The 21829-nt window shown below is 40.6% G+C and overlaps 1 protein-coding gene across 1 annotated transcript in view; it reads right to left on the bottom strand.

The window, feature by feature from the left end:
• GLDC (glycine decarboxylase) overlaps window positions 1–21829 on the bottom strand; it is an 85550-nt gene that overhangs the window by 47782 nt on the left and 15939 nt on the right. The window contains exons 3-11 of the mRNA XM_018052009.1: window positions 16572–16707; window positions 12474–12638; window positions 9587–9664; window positions 8225–8372; window positions 7694–7890; window positions 5867–5963; window positions 2770–2875; window positions 1578–1717; window positions 399–479 (exon numbers count right to left, since the gene is read on the bottom strand). Coding sequence (XP_017907498.1) covers window positions 399–479; window positions 1578–1717; window positions 2770–2875; window positions 5867–5963; window positions 7694–7890; window positions 8225–8372; window positions 9587–9664; window positions 12474–12638; window positions 16572–16707 — 1148 coding nt within the window. The remainder of the gene's footprint in view (window positions 1–398; window positions 480–1577; window positions 1718–2769; window positions 2876–5866; window positions 5964–7693; window positions 7891–8224; window positions 8373–9586; window positions 9665–12473; window positions 12639–16571; window positions 16708–21829) is intronic.

The raw sequence follows: 21829 nt of genomic DNA, 5'->3' as shown, positions 1-21829 counted from the left end.
GCTGCGAAGAGTCAGACACGACTTCACTTTCACTTTCACTTTGTGGATGTAACTCATATTAACGACCTGACACATATTAGGCCAGTTTTCCCAGAATCAACATAACCAAGATGTAAGTGTTATGAAATGTTGTATTAGGAATAGCTTCAATTAAGTACAATTAACAGTCCTTCCAACTAACCTGGCTAATTAGTACTGGCTGGGGCCCAGAGCAGTGACCTCTAACTATCAGCAGTCACAGGAACAAGAAAAAATCAGTAGTTTAATTTTAACAGCAGGCCACCAAGGTCACTCCTGGGCCCCTTCTCCCTCACAACTCAGGCCCACAAGAGGCAAGGCCATCTATGATACCTCCCCAAATAGTCCTTATGAGGAGGTGTGTATTTTAATTTACTTACTGCAGACGACTCACAGCCGAAGATCCACAACAAGTCATCCAGATCTTTTTCACCGACTGTTTCATCAAGAGAAATACCAAGCTGTAGAAATGAAAATGAAAGGGAAAATATCAGCTCTAAATGCCAGGATCAGGGCTGGCATAAAAAGGAATACATTTGCGGAAGCTGTAGTGAGGTGGGTGAACTTTAGGAGACTGTCTTACAGAATGAAGTAAGTCAGAAAGAGAAAATAAGTATCTTATATTAACGCATATACATGGAATTTAGAAAAATGGTTGTGATAAACCTCTTTTCAGGGTAGGAATACAGATGCAGACTAGAGAATGGGCTTGTAGACACAGAGAGGGAAGGAGAGGGTGGGATGAGTGGAGAGAGGAGCTCTGACATGTATACACTACAGCGTCTAAAATAGGTAGCTAGTGGGAAGATGCTGTATAGCACAGGGAACTCAGCTCAGTGCTCTGTGATGGTCTAGAGGGGAGGGATGGCGGCACCCCATCTAGGTGGGAGGGAGGCTCACGGGGTGGGGGATATATATATACTTATGGCTGATTCATGTTGCTATACAGCAGAAGCCAACACAACATTGTAAATCAATTATCCTCCAGTTAAAAATAAGCTTTAAAAAAAGAACTGAACACACACACACACAAATCAGGGCTGAAACTCTAATAAGAGAAGTCCAAGGGGAGAAAGTGCTGGACAAAACTCTCCATTGTTCTAAAAAAACAGAATATCATTACGTCCAGGTGGACTCTCGGGCAAAGCAGGCTAGTCCAGTCCCAAACTCCGCAAGATTCAGAGTTTTACAGCCACATCTGAACTCTGACAGTCTGAGGGCTGCAGGGCACCCCTTTTGGTACTAGATAAGCTCACCATTTTCTTCCCTTAACTTGTCTCATTTTATTGCTTATCATATTGTGAATAAAGGAGTAGTATGAGCAAAATACGTGCCTAAAAGTTCCATGTATGAAAACACAACACCTTAAGGAAAGTTGACAATGAATCACCATTTAAAAAGTCACAGCATTCCAAACTGGAAATGAAAATTGTTTACAAAGAGACAGATTGCACCCAAAGGTCCAATACTGAGATCTTTTTTAAATAAAAAGATATTTTAATGAGAAAAGTCATGAAAATTTATAGAATTTGTAAAATGAAACTGAAAGTCTGACTTACTGTGCCATCCTCAAAGAGCCGAATATTTATTTGTCGCTGAGCGGCCCTGCCCAAGACCTCCTTCGCTGAGCAGCCACACTGAATCTTCAAAGTGTCAAAGAACAAGTCATGCTGGAGTTGGTGCCCTGCTCGCTTGAGACCTAGACAAAACAGGAGAGCCACCAGTCTCTACAGAGAAACCTGACCCTCTGCCCCGTACACCTCACAGAGAAGTGAAGAGCTAAGGCCTACTACAGTCTGTTCCTGGTCCTACCCAGAGTTTTGGTTGCTGCTTTCAATTTTTAAAAAATTAAATATTTATTATTATGCTGTGGAGAGTTGTGAAATACATTTTAAAATGGAGGGAAAATCACCATAATTACCCTCTACTAATAACTAATGGTTACTTTTTGGTACAGATTCCTCTGTACCAGATTCCTCCCAGATTCCTCTGCAGATTCCTCCCAGAAGGGTGTTTATGTATGTGTGTCTATTTGTAATATATCACATATATATATATATACTTCTTTATCCTGAAAAAAATATTTAACATATCATGAACACTTGGCTTTTCAATAGATCAAAACCCCCATCATTATTTTTAATGGCTATATAATATTCAAACTTAAATTATGTACCATAATTTTAACTAATTACTTACTACTGGACATTTAGGCTACTTCCAAGATGTAATATTGCAAATAATGTTTCTGTGGACACCCGTTACAACCTTATCTGATTATTTCCTTTAGAAACATTCCTAGAATTTCTGGATCAAATTGTAGGCACTTTTTGATACAAATTGTTTAAGTGCCCTCATAAAAAGGATACCAATATCAGTATTCTTTTTTAATCTTTGCAATGTGATGGGAGAAACACTATTTTATTCTTTCAATTTACATTTATTTGGTTAATAGTGAGGTTGAAATTATGTATGTTCATTTGTATGCTTTCTTTTAAAATTACATTTAATGTCCTTTGCTCAGTTTTTTCTCAGGGTGTTCATCCTTCGTGTATATAGGGTCGAGGGGACTGAGCAAAAGCTCAGTATACTAAATATATTAACGCTCAGTCAATCATAGATGCTGAAAATAATCTTCCCCGGTTTTTATTTTGCATGTGACATTGGACATGCAGTGAATTTAAAATTTTACTTATTCACAATTATCAGTCTTGTTACAACCAAAATTTTTAAAATAGACAACTGACTCACCTTCAGACAAAATCAAAGTGGCATTATGTACCCTCCTAGCAATATGTTCCAGCCCATGGGACCCATGGTAGATTGCAAACATCACAGCCATATTTGCCAAGAGAGCCTAAACAAAGAGCATTTAAAGAATGATGTTCAGCAATGTGATAGAAGACAGATACTGAAACTGAAAACAGGGAGTAAGCAAAATGACCAGACTTCCTGCCTTCTCTATGCAGTTGGGAACCATTTATAACCTGCCTGGCCATCTGAGGGAAAAAAAAAAACAGCACCTAAGGCACCTTAGAGTCACTACACTAAACCTTTGAATGTGACCGTTAATAAGAGGTTTCATTCATGCAACATAATTTTGTCACTCGTAAAGGGGCAATCACTGTCATCAGATATGCGATATTTAACATTGGAAAACAGTGGAACAAAGACCTCAGGGGAAAAAAAGTGAGATCTAAGAATTTTAGGCTCAATAAAATGGTTCTTCAAAGATAAAAGCAACAAAAATTTTCAAACACACAAGAACTCAGGGAGAATGATTCTCTTGAAGTCTCAAATAAAGCACTAAAAACTGAATTGCAGCCAACCAAGAGGTGAATGGTAAATTAACAGCAAAGGACCACCAAAGACAAAAATGCAGGCCACAGAGGATAAAACCAAAATAAGAAAGCAGGAGATACATTAGAAAGGGAAAACCAGAACCTATGGCTTATTTCCTGCTGACAGTAAGGTCACCTTCTCAGGTAAGTTATCTCTTTTGACTGTTGATTGAGGTTTCACAGAAGTACTTACAGGGATGTATCCTAGCGTGATACAAAATGGGAAAGAACAGCATTGAATCTCTCAGAGATTCGGGGAAGGAGTCCAGCATAGGGAGCAAGGAAGGGACCACTGTGATGGCACCTTGGATCATGGAGAAGGATAAATCGAGGGTGGCTTGGGTCAGATATCAAAATGAGTGCCAACTTGGGGGAAAATAATGGAGGCCCACCTCCTGTTTCTCCTCCTTCTGGCTCTATCTCTCCCTGTTTACCTTCTAACCATGCAATATCATCCATGGTATCTGGTTCAAACAGGTGAGGTCAGAGATTCCTCACCTGCTTTAGTCCATTCGATTCTCCCACATCTCCTAACGTCTCATCGGTCCAGCATCACAGTCTTTCTGAAGTTTCCAGTCCCACTAATGTGACCTTTGTGCTAACATACTAGGTCAGCAGTTCAAGATTCACATTTATGGCCAATCACCCCAAGGAGGGAAGGGGCCCTTCACGAAGTAGAAACACTACTCAGCTGAGAAACACAGCGATTTGAAGTTGGATTATGTTCAGTATCAGATCTGTTGTGTTAGGCACACTTTTCCTCTGTGAGGCTGCTAGAAGGAATATCTCTGTGGCAACTGCTGAACAAGAAAGAGTTCTTGAAAAATGCCAGAAATTGAAATCAGAATCAGTAAAGAAAATGAGGAAAAGAAGACATCAGAGAACACAGCAGTAGGCTTTCTTGGACCAAATCCCAGAGAGAGTACAGACACTCTTGTGGACTCCGTGTAACAATTAGAAATAAATACAGAGGAACCACAACACCTTACAGCTATGGAGAGTGCATTTCTGAAGTAAAACATCTATAGAATACAGTATCATGGCTTGTGGCTATGCTGCCTGGAAATAAAAACTCAGGCTAGAGTTCACAGAATACTCTGGAAATCTCTCATCACAGAAGTCTTGTGGAGGTTGATTCATGTTCCTTTTTAAACTAGAGATCATGAACTAGAAGAAAAAAAAGAAGTAGGAACATAACTTCTGTTCACTGTAGACAGCTCAAGTTAACCTGGAAAATTAATTCAAGCCTTGAAACAAAAAACCCTTAGTGTACTTAGTGATCAGAGAGACACCTTCTGGAAGAATATGAGCAGAAAGCAGCAGAGGAAGAGAAGATATGTTAGCAGAGAATTCAGCAAAAAATGAAGGGTAAACTATAGAAGTAAAGGCATCATATAAAGGTCAATTTGCTGTCAACAGAGGACAAGCTTGTGACAACTGGCTCCTACCTGTGATAATAAAGGAGCTCTTCCCTGAAAAGCAGCCATTTCCCTGAGACAAAAAATATAATGCAAGAAAACCAACAGAGGATACTGTTTCAATGACCAATGACTATAGAACAAGCTATTACTGTTGGTGTCGTTTAGTCATTAAGTTGTGTCCGACTCTTTGAAACCCAATGGACTGTAGCCCGCCAGGATCCTCTGTCCATGGGATTCCTTAGGCAAGAATACTGGAATGGGTAGCCATTTCCTTCTCCAGGAAATCTTCCTGACCCAGGGATTGAATCTGCATTTCCTGAACTGGAAGGCAGATTCTTTACTGCTGAGCCACCAGGGAAGACGCAGAACAAGCTACAAGAAGACCTTATTGTCGACTGCATCCCTGGAGAGGCTTTCTAAAGTCTGGTGGTGGTATGTGAGCCAATGCCCCGAGGGAAAAGAACACTGTACTGCCTGCTGAGTTATCTACAAGATCTTTTTCTCTGGCCCTGAATAGAAGAGATGAACCTAAAATGGATCATATGCTCAGGTGTGGTCCTCTGCCTGATCCTAGGAATTGGCTGAGTGTCAATGAATACTGCTCCCTGTAACCTGAGCTCTTGGGCAGTGTTCAAGTAACTCCTCCTCTCTCATCCCATCTGTTTCAGGAATACCTCTCATGAGTTCTCAGTAAGAATACCCCATGACCTCCACTGACTGGCCAATCTAAACCATCCCCTCAATACAGTCACCTCAAGTATCTTTACTCGCCTTCTTCACACTAACCTGGAGTGCCTCCATCTCAGCCTTAAGAGAATTACCACGCATAACAGATCTGCCCTGCAGCCAAGAATTCCAGAGACCCTAATGGGTGACGTATGTACATACACGGAACCCCAGTAAAAGACAAGACTGGCATTCTGACAAGACCACAAGGCTTCTCTACCAACAAGATCTTGTCATTTCTGGTGTGCCAGCTGCTCGGCAGATGATGAATGAATGAAATAACAACTCAGTAAAATGAATAAGTAGGTCATTTCTGTAGACTGTAAGGCATTCAGTGAGCAGGTCAGGTTTGTGATCCACCTGAGCTGTACAGATGTTGCTGGTAGCCTTGTCTCTCCGGATGTGTTGCTCCCTGGTTTGAAGAGCCAGACGATACACTTCTTTTCCACTGACATCTCTGGACCAAGAATAAAATGTTCAGTCAGCACAGATCATCACAGTACTGAGAGTTGCCATAAACAGAACTGCTTCTTTCCTTCCCACCTTGAAGTGAATTCAGCAATGTTACTTAGGTGCTAGTCCATAAAGAGCAATTTCCAAACTATCTTCTTCCAAATGGGACTACTAATTTTCAGTTTGCACCCTGAGGAATTGAGGCACTGAGATATATACAATAAGTTGGAAACCTTAAAAGAAAATTTCCCAGTAATTTCCCAGCCTAAAATAATGATGATAATTGAGGATTAAACTCCACTCTGAGCTTCTTTAGGAGACTCAGAGAACAGGGAAATACTGGACAAGGGAAACAGAATTTTTATACCAGAAATCTGAGCAACTATGTGGTTATAAATAAAGTTAATAACCTTACCACTTGTCTCTAATAAAATCCCTTCTTTCTTAATGCAATTAAAAATCTAGATAAACACAGAGATTCAGTAGTCTTATCTTCTATTTCATCAACTCTTTGGTCCACTTTCCAAAAAGGTCGGAATTTCAACACAAAAATCAGAAGATAGTAATTGATATATGAAATTCTTTTAAAATCAGAAAAACCTCTGCCTCATCTCATCTGGTGAAGAGAGATCATTGAAAGAAGCTAATGTAAAAATACCTAAAGAAAATATCATTTTTACATTAAAAAGCAAAGTGCCTTTTGCTATCATGTGACAAAATGAAAGTATTTCAGAACTTCTCATCATCATCACATCAGCACTAATCTAGACTATTCACTTACTTACATTAATAGTCCAATTTTTATGAAAGGTCAAAAATAATATGCTAAATCTCCACAGTAATAATCATGGCACTCAGCTAAGTTCTTAACCTGATGATCTTTAGCTGTGAGAAGCACCCGATAAAGTATATTTGGAGGGACTTCCCTGGTGGTCCAGTGGTTAAGAATTTGCCTTACAATGCAGAGGACTTGGGCTCAATCCCTGGTTGGGGAACTAAGATCCCATGTGCATGGAGCAACTAAACCCATGCACCACAACTACTGACCCCACGTGCTGCAGCAAGATCCCACGTGACATAACTGAAGACCCAGTGTCGCAACTAAGACTTGATGCAACCAAATACACAAATAGATAGAGCTGAAACACTTTAGAAGGAAGTACATTTGGAAATTACTCAAATAACCAAGGGGCAAGCCTCTAGGAAACAATGTGGGTCACACTCAGTGTGTGCATAACAGTCTCTTACTGCACTTGTCTTTACACAGCCACATGGCAAGCTAATCCTTTCAAGAAAGAGACTAGTTAGATATAGAACACACCTAAAATATTCAGTCTTTCATCAACCTAAATAAATTCATTTCTATAACTTCAGTACAAATGTGTTATACACTGCATGCATGCTTTTCCAAATATGCACAAATTCATGGCATTTGAGAAAAGGTACATGGCATTTGAGGGCTAAATATAGGAGAATGGTGTGTGTGTGTGTGTGTGTGTGTGTGTGTGTGTGTGTGTGTGTGTTGGGACGGGTTAAGGGGTAGATAGGGCATTGATACCCCAAACATCAGTATCCTAAATATACTCTTTCTTCTGACTCTATGTTCTATATTTCCTTAATTGACCCAAAACGACCCTGTTAAATTCCAAGAGATATCAACAACCTTTGTGAGCAAGAGAAGGAGCAGGGAAAACCACAACCACAGTAAAAGGGAAGAAGCATGAGCTGCTTTACCTTGTTACCCCCACCATTCTTCCAGGCATCATCCTCACCAAGTTTTCCCTGACAGCAAAAAAGGCTGCATGTGGTCCACCATAGCCCAGTGGCACCCCAAATCTCTGTGAGCTGCCCAGGGCGATGTCTACCCCAAATTCTCCAGGAGGCCTCAGGATGCACAGAGCTAAAAGGTCAGTAGCACAGCAGGCCAAGCTCTAGAAAGGAAATAAGAGAAAATGGAAAAGGTTGTGGCCTTCCCTGAGAATAGTGGGAGGGTATCAAATTATCTCCATTACAGGCAGACTGGCAGAGTTGGTTTGTACCCCGTGAAATGTGTTTACTCATTCATTCATTTTAAATATTTACTGTCTACTATGTGCCCAAGAGCCAGTGAAGAAAACAAACTTGAAGAAAGGAGGTAGGAAGGAGGCAGCTTTACCATACTAGGTGAGAAAGGTGTGGAAATTAAAACACACCAAAAAGAATAACAATAATCATTCAAAGTTGAGACATTCCTCCATGGACCCCCACAAGGAAAGGTTCTCCTACCCCGGCCTCGTGGGCTCTCTCCACGAGCTCTGTGAAGTCCTCCACCTTCCCCTCAGTGTCTGGGTACTGGAACAGCACTCCACTGACATCTTTACCGCTGAAGTCCATTTCATGGGGTAACTTCAGCTCAATGAGGACTCCAGAATACCTGGAAAGACAAAGAACGACCATGTTTTTGGTTTACAGGGAAAATCAAATTATCTACAGTTTCTTCTCTGTGACAGAGATTCCTATTCGGTGTCTTCCTCAGTGCCCCACTGCCTACCCCATCCCAACATGCTCACATACACCCCCATTCCACACCTAGCCCTTCAGTACTAACGGTGCTTCTCACTGGCTCATATGCATCCAACAGCTCAGCTTGTTTCTCTCTTCTATCCTTCTGCTCCTCTCCCCCTTTCCTATCAGAACATGCTCCTGGGACAAGAGCAGGAACATGCCTTCTTATGGCTATAGAACCAATACCAGTAATGGAAGAACCGTCGCTACCTTGACCTTAGATGGGTCTTAGTGAAACTGAACGTCTCTCAGTCGTGTCCGACTCTTCACGACCGCATGGACTGTAAAGTCCATGGAATTCTCCAGGCCAGAATACTGGGTAGCTTTTCCCTTCTCCAGGGGATCTTCCCAACCCAGAGATCGAACCCAGGTCTCCCGCACTGCAGATAGATTATTTACCAGCTGAGCCAAATGGGCCTTAGGTGAATGGAAGTCTCAGTAAGACAAGGAAGAAAATCTTCCTTAGTTCTTGTAACTATCTAATTTCTATCATGTTAGAGAACCACTTCTGAAGGAATGGTGGTATGGGTTCAGGGGAAAAGCTTTCACAAGGAAAAAGCAAATAAACACACCCACATGTGGCAGCTGTGCTGTGTTTGTTTTATTTGATTACAGCAATTTAAAAAAATGTGCTTTCATCGACATTGTACTAACCTAGGTATTATGCAGATTCCTAGGAGCCACGTTTGTAGGAATTTCAGACAGGAGCCATGTTTGTAGGAGTATATACAAAATTAGGACAGTGTGTGAGAGTTCCACTTTTAGTCTGTGCTTCTCAAACTTTTCAAAACACTGTTGAAATTATTTTGATATTCTTAATCTTCTTTTTACAAAAAGAAGACAAAACAATGTGGTAACTTAATAAAAGACAAAGGCAATCAAATCCACTGTGTATTTTCCCCTGAATTCTGACACAGTTAACTTACCAGTAAGATCATGGGAAGCAAGTGGGAGGGAAAATAAAACTCAACAACCCCAATTTAAACCAGTTTCACCGCCAATCAGTTTGGAAATAAGAGGAAGAAACAACAGAGATGAGCATAATATTATCCCCGAGTTCAAAATACAAATAAAATTAATTACTTGGCTCGAGTTTGGACGACAGCAATCGTTTGTGGGTGGCAACGGGGGTCAACAAAAAACTTCCTTCTCTTGTTCTGCCTGTTGAAAAGAAAAACTGCATTCAAACATGAACATTAAAGAGATCAGAGTATCTTCTAAGAATGCAAAAAAAGAGATGGTACTAAATGAAAGTCTGAGCATAGAATAAAAAATAATCAGTCACTAATAACTAACGGTGATGTTTCCTGATCAGAACTGCACTGAAATCCAATTCAAATTCCAACCCTATTTAGCAAAATCAACCTTGAACTGGTTTAAATTTTTAAAAATACACTATGAGGAAAAAGAAACAAAAGGGTAGTAATTAGGTACAAGTAGAAACAAGAAACCAAGTCTTCTAAATAAAAACACTTGTGAACTTTATTGCCAAAGGAGCATTTGTTGTTTAGTTGCTCTGTTGTGTCGGATATTTTGTGACCACATGGCCTATAGCCTGACAGGCTCCTCTGTCCATGGAATTTCCCAGGCAAGAATCTGGAGTGGGTTGTAATTTCCTTCTCCAGGGGATCTTCCCAACCCAGGAGTCAAAACCACATCTCCTACATTGGCAGGCAGATTCTTTACCACTGAGACACCAGGGAAGTCCCAAAGGAGTACTTACAGATTATCTAAACCAAGCGGTCCTCATTCAAAGGAAAAGGATGGGATTCAGGAAACTTCTGAATCAGTGAACATGTGGAGATCTGGGAAGAATGGGTGACTCTGAGGCAGCATGGAAGCTCTGAGCCCTTTCAACATACCCAGGCCTATGCAGACCTCCTGTCTGGCTGTTCCTGAGTTATATCATTTGCTAATACACTGATTCTAGTAAATAAAATGTTTCTCTGAGTTCAGTGAGCCACTCTAGTAAATTTAATGGAACCTTAGGAGGGGATCATGAAAACCCCATGGGTTGAATACAACCTGGACTTGAGATTGGCATCCTGAGTCAGAAGGGGCTGTTGGAACCTTCTTCTATAGCCAGCTGGTCAGAGCACAAAGAACAACCTGGGCTTGTGACTTGCATCTGAATTTGGGCAGGGGCAGAGGGGTGGGGTGCAGTCTTATAAATCTGATCCATGAACCTGTGGAATCTGATGCTATCTCTAGGTAGGTGGTGTGAGAATTGAATTCTCAGACACCAGTGGGTATTTGTTTGCTGGTGTGAGAAGAAACCCCCTCCCTGACTGGAATTGGTACCAGAACCAATTTAACCACTCCTCAAGCCTCTGGAAGCGAAGAAGGAAACTTACATGGGCATTCAGAGTGTAAACAAAGAATGTTGCCCCCCAGTTCTACTAGGATCAAGCTATCAGCCACTGCAGTCACCCAGTGGACTAGGGCCAGCACCCTAAAATCTCAGATAGACACACCATCAATGTGGGCACATTTCCCTACTAGATGACAATCCCCATGAGAATCTGCCCAGAAGGAAGTTAAATGTATTCACAAGACAAAGAATGAAAGAAGGCGAGGAGCTGGAGAATAGCTGTTAACTAAGTGTTAACCAAAGTTAACCATGACCTAGCAACTGTACTTCTGGAAATGTGTCCTCAGAAAATAATCAGAATTTCTGACAATTTATCCTAAAGATGCATAAAAATAATCTAATAACAGTAAAAAATGGGAACAGTGTGAAACAATAGAGGTGAGGTTACATAAAACTCCCACAATAAAAGCCATAGTTTAGAAAACTCACTGAAGAAATAGGAAATGTTCCCCCAAATATTGTGAAGTAGAAAAAGAAAACAGCTATAAAACATTAAATACAACCTGAGAAGAAAATTCATCATAAAAGAGAGTGATACTTATTTACATGTTACATTACAGATTGCTAGGCATTCTTCCTGTTAACCATAATAACAGAAACAGTACGTAGAGGGCAACAATGTGCCCATCTGAGAAAACTGCATTTCCCCAGGTGACTTTAGGTAGGGGTGGTCAATGAAACATAAGTAAGTTGCGAAGTAGGGGCTTCCAAAATACTACTGGCTTATTTTGCTAGAAGTGCCCTTTACTTCTTCCTGAATGCAGGCATGATGGCTAGAGCTCCAGCAAGTCATCTTGTGATCAGGAGGACTGTAGACAGGGGCCATTGCCTACCATTGCAGTAAACAAAGAATGTTGCCTGCCATTCCAGTTCTGCAAGGATAAAGCCACTCGGCACTGTAGCTGCCCACTGATGGTGCACCCTGATAGTTCAGGATGGAGAAAAACAGGAAGTATTATATGCTTTGGAGATACCTAAGATAGTTAAGAAGCACTCCTAAGGAATAATTTTAATGAGCCCAGATTCTTGCATCTTCCCATACACTGAAAAGTATTAACATCATTAACCTGAGATGTCTGTTTTTGTGATTTGCAGTAATCCTTTGATGTTCAACTACATGGGATTTACTTCCCCCAGCAAAAAGTTCCTACATATTCTGGTTCCTCCCTGACCTCTTGGCAGCAGTTCCTCAGAGCTGTATGAAAGACTGTCTCTGGGACTATTGTCCTCGGTAAGACCCCTGGATAAAACTTAACTTGCAACTTTCAGGTTGTATCCTTTTCTTGCATCTACAGGATGAAAGCCTCACACTGAGGATGAGGCAGAGAGAGGCGGGTATCAGTCCGTGATGCTACCTCAGAGCTGCTGTAACATCCCTGAACAACACTATGTATGTGATGAGCAAAACGTCTTTCTTAAGAACATAATGTTAAACAATGAACAGCAGTGGCTTTTTAAAGGTGATACTGATGTAGTATATCTCATACACATGTGTGTGTGTGTATGTGAGAGAGAGAGAGAGAGAGATAGGGGCAGGGGAAGCCCCACCCACACAGCGGTGGTGAGACTGGCCGATGTCCCTTGCTCTGGGCCTCTCACCTGTGGCAGAGCTGCATTGCCTCTGCAGCCGCGGTGGCCTCATCCAGCAGGGATGCATTAGCCATGTCCAAGCCTGTGATGTCACACACCATGGTCTGGTAGTTGAGTAAACTCTCCAGTCTCCCCTGAGACACCTCTGGCTGGTACGGAGTATACTGGGTGATCCTGTAAGGGACACAAAAGGCTATGTCCAAACTGTGAATCCACTATTCAGAAAAAGCTCACAAAATGCATTCATTTTAGAATTAGGTATCTGAAGACTAAGTTTTCCCCTCTTGAGAATGATATAATACATAGATAAGCTTACCTGTCTTCTGTAAGGAAGCTTGGAATTAAATCATGGCGATAATACTTATCCTTTGGTTAGGGATAATCAGTACATACTTTTCTATCCCTCTAAGTTGCATCATCTTACATTTACATTTCAAGGACCTTATCATAAGTATGTGTTTTATTGTAAACTGGCTCTTAAAATCCACTTGAGCCTATCTGTGGTATTAGAAACAGAATTTTAGAAAAAAGCTCACCTCAATCATAGTTCAAGAATCTAATATCTAATACTCAAGACTTTTGGCTTTGGGGGGGAGCAGTTTTGTTCATACTAACCAGAAGTCCTATGTGCACCTAAAAAATTAATAGAGGTCAATTTAAGAATTGTCACTCTCCAGTTATTAGCAGTCTATGGGAGTTAACTCCATAGCTATCAAAATTCAAGAATGCAAATAGTTAGAAGGCTGTATAGACATGAATTTTAATCTTATATCCTCCAGCTATTAGCCAAAAATATGTCTTCATCCCTTCATCCATTTTTATCATTCCTTCATTTATTGACTCATCCCACAAATATTTGCTACATGCCCACTAAGTGCATGATAAGTTCAGGTGACACATCAAAAGTAAGATGGGTAACAGTCTCTGATCTCAAGGAAAATATTACAGCGGGGAGAGATAAAATACATGAAATCACTTTAGAGTGATAAATATTCTAAATAAAATGAGAGATGAGAGGATGGCTGAAGACCTGGGACAGAGGGATCTTTTCATCAAGAATCTATTCACTGTACTACCAAAGTGTGTCAGACTGGAGTCCATGTTCCCACCTGTGATTAGCATTGTTTCCTATCTCTTTTGTTTTCATTCCTCCAAGCCTGAAGAGTGTTTTCCTTTCTTTCCTGATGGTAATCACACTCAGTGTATTCCCATCTTTTTTTTCTTGGTAAGGCTTTGAAATCAATGTCTTCTTACCTCTGAGGGAGGAGAGAGTGGGGGGGCTTACCTTACCAAGGAGTACAACATTAAGATGGTGAAATAATTTCCCTGAAATGTTCATTGGTATAGTAGTGTGTGTGTGTGCTGGTCACACTGTTTGTACAGCAGAGTACATTTTTGCTTCAATTAATTCCTTGAACAGCCTAGCTTAGCAACTGTAAATCAGTTTGCCAGATTCTAAGTAGCTGGTGAACCGGAATAAAAGAGACACACAATACATAACGTAGACAAAGTAGAAAGGGAATCTGAGCAGAAATGGGGTCATGCAAAAGGCATCAACAAGGGGCAACTGTGATCTCAGATCAGATAAGATCTTCATACATGTGTCTGCAACAGAAAGACATATGCTTAAATTGCCTGCTAACATGAAATTTTCATTTTACTCACTATTATTATTTGCATGTAGACAGGCACAGAATTAGACACACATACACACACACACAAAACCAAGCATATACATGTATCAGCCAGCCCATCCAAAGAATTCATCATAGCACTGAATATAATATTGAAAAATGAGTAACAAACTATCTACTAAAAGAAGAATGATTAAATAAATTAGAGAACATGCATATAATACTATGGGTTGTGAAAATGATATAAAAGATTTCCTGACATAGAAGATGCTTGTGATACATTAATTTTAAAAGTAAAATATAAAATACCACAATCCTGGTTTTGTAAATTTATAGAAATGTGTGAACCAAAATGTAAACAGTAGTTCTCTCTGGGTGGAAAGATTAATCTTTACTTTCTTTTTATTTGTAATATTCTAAATATTAAAGACACTGCTTACTATTTATTAACTATCTTCTGTGTGTCAGGAACATGTTCACAATCCTTTTTTGATGATTATGTTACACATGCTCTTTGTGTCATCCTAAATCCACCCATTTCTTTGTTGTCTTACTAGCCTAGCAAAATGCTTAAAACAGGAAATTATCAAATATTTCTGGTGCAAATATGTGTTTACCTTTCCTGCTTGAATGGGGATAGGTTCCCAATTACCTGTTGGAAAAAGCCCCAAACCTCCCAAACAGTCCTTCATACCTAAGACGGTGCTATCCCTTGGCTAACAGACTTTGGGATATAATGTTTCCCTTCCCTTGCTCAGCCTTTTTCTCCTTGCTCTAAGTCTAAGCTTAGGCTGATGCTAATTAGCACTGCTAAAAGCTGAAAGCTTTAAAATTATTTTCTTGCAAAGATGATAATTATATGATCCTACTGCTTTTACTTGTAAACTTCTTTTATTGTCCACACTTTTTTTTTAACACTACTAAACAGGCATAAATAGTCTTAAAAATCGTTTATTAATGAACTCAGATGGGTGAGTCTCAAGCCTGGAGACACTAAATAAACCTTCATTTCAGGAGAAAAATGCTAGCACAGGGCCTGCCATTCTACATAAAAGGGTTTAGTTGCCTCAGGCAACCAGTGATCAAGAAAATGTCTGTGATCTACAATTTCTATGTTCCAACTGATTTTAACTCAATCAGTTTCTGTTCCTAGATGTATCTGAATATTGAAAAACAAAAAGTATCTGCATATTCAAGAAGGCATTCTGTCCTGTTTAAAAAGGATGCTTGATACATTCAACATGGCATTAACATATATTCCAAAATAATCAGTATTCTTTATGATTGTGACCAAAAAAAACAAATGGAGGTGGGGGGGGTGGATTGCAGTAGGACAAACATTCATGAGATTCTTTCATTCACCTGCAGTGCCAACATTATACAAAACAGAAACAGTCACAAAGAAAATGTAAATGTTTTGATATTTGTTAACTGATATATTATCAGCAATTGAAAATTTCAAAAGTAGATCCCATGAAGTATAATCTAGGCCTAATATAAATTTTCTTATAAGAGCCCAAATGTTTGTATTCTCTGGAGGCTATGTTCCTCATTTATTTTCACCTCACGTCAGCGGAATTTGTTGGTTCCATCTCTATGACAACCATTCAGAAGGGTGATAATGTGAAGTCTACCCACCCTCATGTGCACAGCCCGCCCTGTCCTGGCTGGCGAGGGCTGGTATCACCCTCTGGTTCAGATAAGCTTTCGGAGAATACAAAGGAACAATACTTAAAATCACCCCAAAACTAGGACTGAAAAGCAAACAGCACTGTCCACCTCTCAAAACTCTGGTGGCTCTAAAGTAAATGAACACATCCCCTCACAGCCAGGAAGCAATATGGTCAATGTTCTGTTCGGCCACCAAGAGCCGAGACTGCTGGCCAGTATTCAGACGGCTGGAATGTGCAGTCCATTCATATACTCTTGAGGCTTGTTTTGTAAGGAAGAGGAGACAGGCCATTTGCTTTTGAAATCAAACTTACCATCCAAACTTTTACCGATACCTCAGTGGAAACGAAGCCCTCAGAAATACAAATACTTCCTCAGGTGCATGCGTGAGCACGCACACACACCCACACACATACATACACACAGGTGCACACACACATTTGGCAAGAACACTAGTTCTTTGACAGTTTATTCTTGTTCTCCTATGAATAAAGAAATGAACCAAACTGAAACTAACAGCAGTGCAGGAGTGATTAGGCCAGATCTGGCTCCTCTAATGATGGGACGTGATTCACTGTATCTAGGACAAATGTCCTCACCAACCAGCACTACCTGTGTGCTTTTGCAAAAGCAGACAAAAGACAAAAAGATACTGTGCTTCCCACCCAGTCTAGCCTGTGCCCTGAGCAACACACAATGGCAAGTTCTGAGACTTTGGCGGGGAGTGGGAGGAAGCTGGGGCACAGAAGAGTCATGCAGATCAAATCACAGCACTCATGTTTCTCATCAAGAAATACATTACCATCCTGAGTTCTCCAGTAAGTTCCGCAAAATTGTCTGTGGTACTGAGCAGTTATAATAGCCCATGCCAATATATGATCTCCAGATCTGATTCTTGTTGGAAATGGCATGGAGAGTTGCAAGGATTTCATTTTCACCTGATTGTGGGAAAGAAAGAAATGTTACAGAGAGAAAATATCTCAAAGAGAGCTCTAGGTATAGTTTAAAGCCCTAGTTTTTTTTCAATATTGACATGAGGAGGACAGCTATATGGAAAATATAAGAATCATCCTCTTAGCAACACTAAGAACTAGATGCAGAAATCTAAAAAAAAAAATTGCCATACAGCCCTCAGTTACTCTTCACAGTTTTTTGTGGCTCTTTTTTTTGGTGTTATTTGACAGAATTTCTCAATTTTTAACACTTGCCTCATTCCAGGTTTTTTCTGCTCCCTTCACATGTTTTATTTACACTAAATAAAATTTCTTCTCTTAGTAAATAGTATTTACCCTTTTAAGTTGCCTTATGCCAATAGTTGGTATGTCTTAAATAACACATATGAAGGATCTTTTTTAAGTAGCTGATCACTTATAGCTATAACTTATAAAGGACCCTTCACTCAACCAAGAAAATATCAATTATAATAAAAGAACCGCATGCAGTTTTAACCAGCATTTTCATTAAGGCACTAAGGTAATTAAGGAGTAATTATAAAAGTTCTCAGATACAGGCAAGACCCTGTTTTGGGCCATTCATATAATAACAAAATAATAATTGGCATCTGCCATTTTAAGCACTTACTCTTTGCCAGGAATTGTACCAAATGTCTTCCACGTAGCTCTGGAAAGTGAGGCTTGAAGAGGATCACTCAACTAAGGCTATGCAGCTTTAAATTAACTACCGAGTTGAACTCCAACTTCAATACTTTCCCCAATGGGCCAGACTGAGATCTCCTACATTTATAGCACTTATACTGAAAGCTACTTTCTAGATACAGATGACCTACATGCTTGTTTCTCTGCCCCTCTGCATAAAGTTAGATCATACGCATATAGCTACTAAAGTTTAAGCGAGATTTAGCTACTTAGGCAAATGTCTACCCACTTTAAGATCTCAGGGACTCAGTCACTGAATCTTGGAATTTATTGATTTTATTGTTACAAATCTAGGCACAGCCATCTAAGATAGCAAACTGGCTAGGAAAATGCTTCCCAATGTTTTAATTCGACTGAACTCTAAGTGACTATTATTCTCATTAATCCTCCTTTATCCTCAATGAAAACATTTTCACCCTTGGCCATGCCCTCCCATCCCATTTGTTTTCACAGTAAATAAATTTCAAGAGAGATGTGTCAGTTTGTCAGACTAGGCTAACAAAAGAGAGAAGTATCAGTTTGTAAGTATCAATTTCATAAGTAAATATAACCCAACTGCCTTATAATGGACAATCTTGCCTTCTTCCACTGAAAGTTTAGGACATATAAGTGGATGTACAATAAAATAGTATCTGCAGAGATACCCAAGTACAGTATCCTTAGGAATAATCATGCAAGAAATGCAGTCACTTTCCAAAGTCTTCTTAGGGTACAGTGATTGAGAAGCCCAGTAGGAAGGGAGATTAATTAGCAGTGCCTGGCAGACACCCAACTCAGCAAGGCCAGCTTCAATTAAGATCCTGTGCAAGGAGGACAGGTCCCTGTTCCATACTATGCCAGGAGGACAAAAGGTCCAGCCCTCAAATGAGAACAGTCTTTGAAGGACTTTGTCAAATCAAGAGGTTAACCTTTGAGTGACAAAGGGTATGGAATAATATAATGTTTCCCCACATAATAGAAGATGATTCTACTGGTACTATGGATGGGTCAGAGGGGAGACTCTGAAAATAGGGAGAGATAGTAAGAGGCCAGCACAATAGTCCAGGAGGGAGATGGGCCAGGGAGTGTAGTGAGTTAAACTGTATCCTCTCCCTAGAACCTAGACAAGTACATAAAACATCAGGAGCTGCTATGAGAGATGCTGATGTTTATCTGGAGACCCTAAACTCTCAACTAGAATGGTGGAGGAATCTGACTTTTCCTTTTACAAAGAAACACATTCTCTCCTACCTCCCAGCAGGGCTGAAGATGTTAGTACAAGCTCACATGTCCAGTGAAAGAACCTCAGTGACAGCACAGTGCCTTTCCTGTCCATTGGTTCTGCAGCCTTCTGCCTCTTATAGCCTCCTATTTCCCTCGTCCTGTCCTGCACGTATGCCTTCACCATCCCCTCTACTAGCCAGGGACCCACTGCCACATCCTACATCAGTTCAGGGCTTCCAGATATATAGCAGCACCACTCACAGTTGCCACCATCTTACACACCTGGATAAAACACTTGAAAAAATTTAGAGGCCATTACCATAAAATAACAGCAAAATAATTAATTGTAGATAAGAGTTAGACGCATAAATATGTTCAAACTTGAGACATACAAGTTTTTAATCCTGTAACAGACATACTCTAATCGCTACAGGATCAAAATTTCCAAGCTCCTGTGGGCTCTGCCTCCACCTGCTGCTGCTGCTGCTGCTGAGTCGCTTCAGTCGTGTCTGACTCTGTGCGACCCGACAGACAGCAGCCCAGCAGGCTCCCCTGTCCCTGGGATCCTCCAGGCTTGAGGCCAATGTGAACATAGCAGGCCCTCCAGGATCTACAGCTTCCAAATTTGCGGAGTTCAACCAAGAATCAGAAACATCCCGGAAAAAAGACTTTTCAGAAAGTTCCAAAAAGCAAAATTTGATTTTGTCATGTGTTGGCAGCTATTTACATATCATTTACATCATATTTATGGCTAGAGTTCCAGAAAAACATCTATTTCTGCTTTATTGACTATGCCAAAGCCTTTGACTGTGTGGATCACAATAAACTGTGGAAAATTCTGAAAGAGATGGGCATACCAGACTACCTAACCTGCCTCTTGAGAAATCTGTATGCAGGTCAGGAAGCAACAGTTAGAACTGGACATGGTACAACAGACTGGTTCTAAATAGGAAACGCAGTACATCAAGGCTGTATATTGTCACACTGCTTATTTAACTTATATGCAGAGCACATCATGAGAAATGCTGGGCGGGAGGAAACACAGCTGGAATCAAGATTGCCGGGAGAAATATCAATAACCTCAGATATGCAGATGACACCACCCTTATGGCAGAAAGAGAAGAGGAGCTAAAAAGCCTCTTGATGAAAGTGAAAGTGAAGAGTGAAAAAGTTGGCTTAAAGCTCAACATTCAGAAAACGAAGATCATGGCATCTGGTCCCATCACTTCATGGGAAATAGATGGGGAAACAGTGGAAACAGTGTCAGACTTTATTTTCTTGGGCTCCAAAATCACTGCAGATGGTGACTGCAGCCATGAAATTAAAGGACACTTACTCCTTGGAAGAAAAGTTATGACCAACCTAGATAGTATATTCAAAAGCAGAGACATTACCTTGCCGACTAAGGTCCGTCTTGTCAAGGCTATGGTTTTTCCTGTGGTCATGTATGGATGTGAGAGTTGGACTGTGAAGAAGGCTGAGCGCCGAAGAATTGATGCTTTTGAACTGTGGTGTTGGAGAAGACTCTTGAGAGTCCCTTGGACTGCAAGGAGATCCAACCAGTCCATTCTGAAGGAGATCAGCCCTGGGATTTCTTTGGAAGGAATGATGCTAAAGCTGAAGCTCCAGTAGTTTGGATACCTCATGAGAAGAGCTGACTCATTGGAAAAGACTCTGATGCTGGGAGGGATTGGGGGCAGGAGGTGAAGGGGACAACCAAGGATGAGATGGCTGGATGGCATCACGGACTCGATGGACGTTGAGTCTGAGTGAACTCCGGGAGATGGTGATGGACAAGGAGGCCTGGTGTGCTGCGATTCATGGGGTCGCAAAGAGTCGAACACAACTGAGCGACTGAACTGAACTGAACTGAGATAGCAGTCACATTGTAATTAAAGCTATTTATATACCATTTACATTGTATTAGGTATTATAAGTAATCTAGGGATGATTTAAAGTATATGGGGCGGTTGTATGTAGTTCAGTTCAGTTCAGTCTCTCAGTCGTGTCCAACTCTGTGACTGCATGGACCACAGCACACCAGGCTTTCCTGTCCAAAACCAACACCCAGAGCTTGCTCAAACTCATGACCATCGAGTCAGTGATGCCATCCAACCATTTCATCCTCTGTCATCCCCTTCTTCTGCCTTCAATCTGTTGCAGCATCAGGGGCTTTTCCAGTGAATCAGTTCTTTGCATCAGGTGGCCCAAATATTGGTGCTTCAGCTTCAGCATCAGTCCTCCCAATGAATATCCAGGACTGATTTCCTTCAGGATCGACTGGTTGGATCTCCTTGCAGTCCAAGGGACTCTCAAGAGTCTTCTCCTACACCACAGTTAAAAAGCATTAATTCTTTGGCGCTCAGCTTTCTTTATAGTCCAACTCTCACATCCATACATGACCACTGGAAAAACCATAGCTTTGACTAGATGGACCTTTGTCGGCAAAGTAATGTCTCTGTTTTTTAATATGCTGTCTAAGGTTTGTCATAGCTTTTCTACCAAGGAGAAAGTGTCTTTTGATTTCATGGCTGCAGTCACCATCTGCAGTGATTTTGGAGCCCAAGAAAATAAAGTCTCTCACTGTTGCCACTGTTTCCCCATCTATTTGCCATGAAATGATGGGACCAAGTGCCATGATCTTAGTTTTTTGAATGTTGAGTTTTAAGCTCAGCTTTTTCACTCTCTTCTTTCACTTTCATCAAGAGGCTCTTTAGTTCTTCACTTTCTGCCATAAGGGTGGTGTCATCTGCATATGGGAGGTTATTGATAGTTCTCCCAGAAATCTTGATTCCAGCTTAAGCTTCAACCAGCTCAGCATTTCACTTAATGTACTCTACATTTAAGTTAAACAAGCAGGAAGACAGTATATAGCCTTGATATAGTCTTCCCAATTTTGAACTAGTCCATTGTTCCATGTCTGGTTCGAACTGTTGCTTCTTGACCTGCATACAGATTTCTTAGGAGGCAGGTCAGGTGGTCCGGGATTTCCATCTCTAAGAATTTTCCAGTTTCTGGTGATCTACACAGTCAAAGGCTTTGGAATAGTCAATAAAGCAGAAGTAGATTTTTTTTGAACTCTGTTGCTTTTTCAATGATCCAATGGATGTTGGCATTTTGATCTTTGGTTCCTCTGACTTTTCTAAATTCAGCTTGAACATCTGGAAGTTCACGGTTCACATACTATTGAAGCCTGGCTTGG

Source organism: Capra hircus, chromosome 8 (genome assembly GCF_001704415.2).
Source record: "Capra hircus breed San Clemente chromosome 8, ASM170441v1, whole genome shotgun sequence".
NCBI lineage: Eukaryota > Metazoa > Chordata > Mammalia > Artiodactyla > Bovidae > Capra > Capra hircus.
This window is presented reverse-complemented; position numbering and strand designations above follow the sequence as displayed.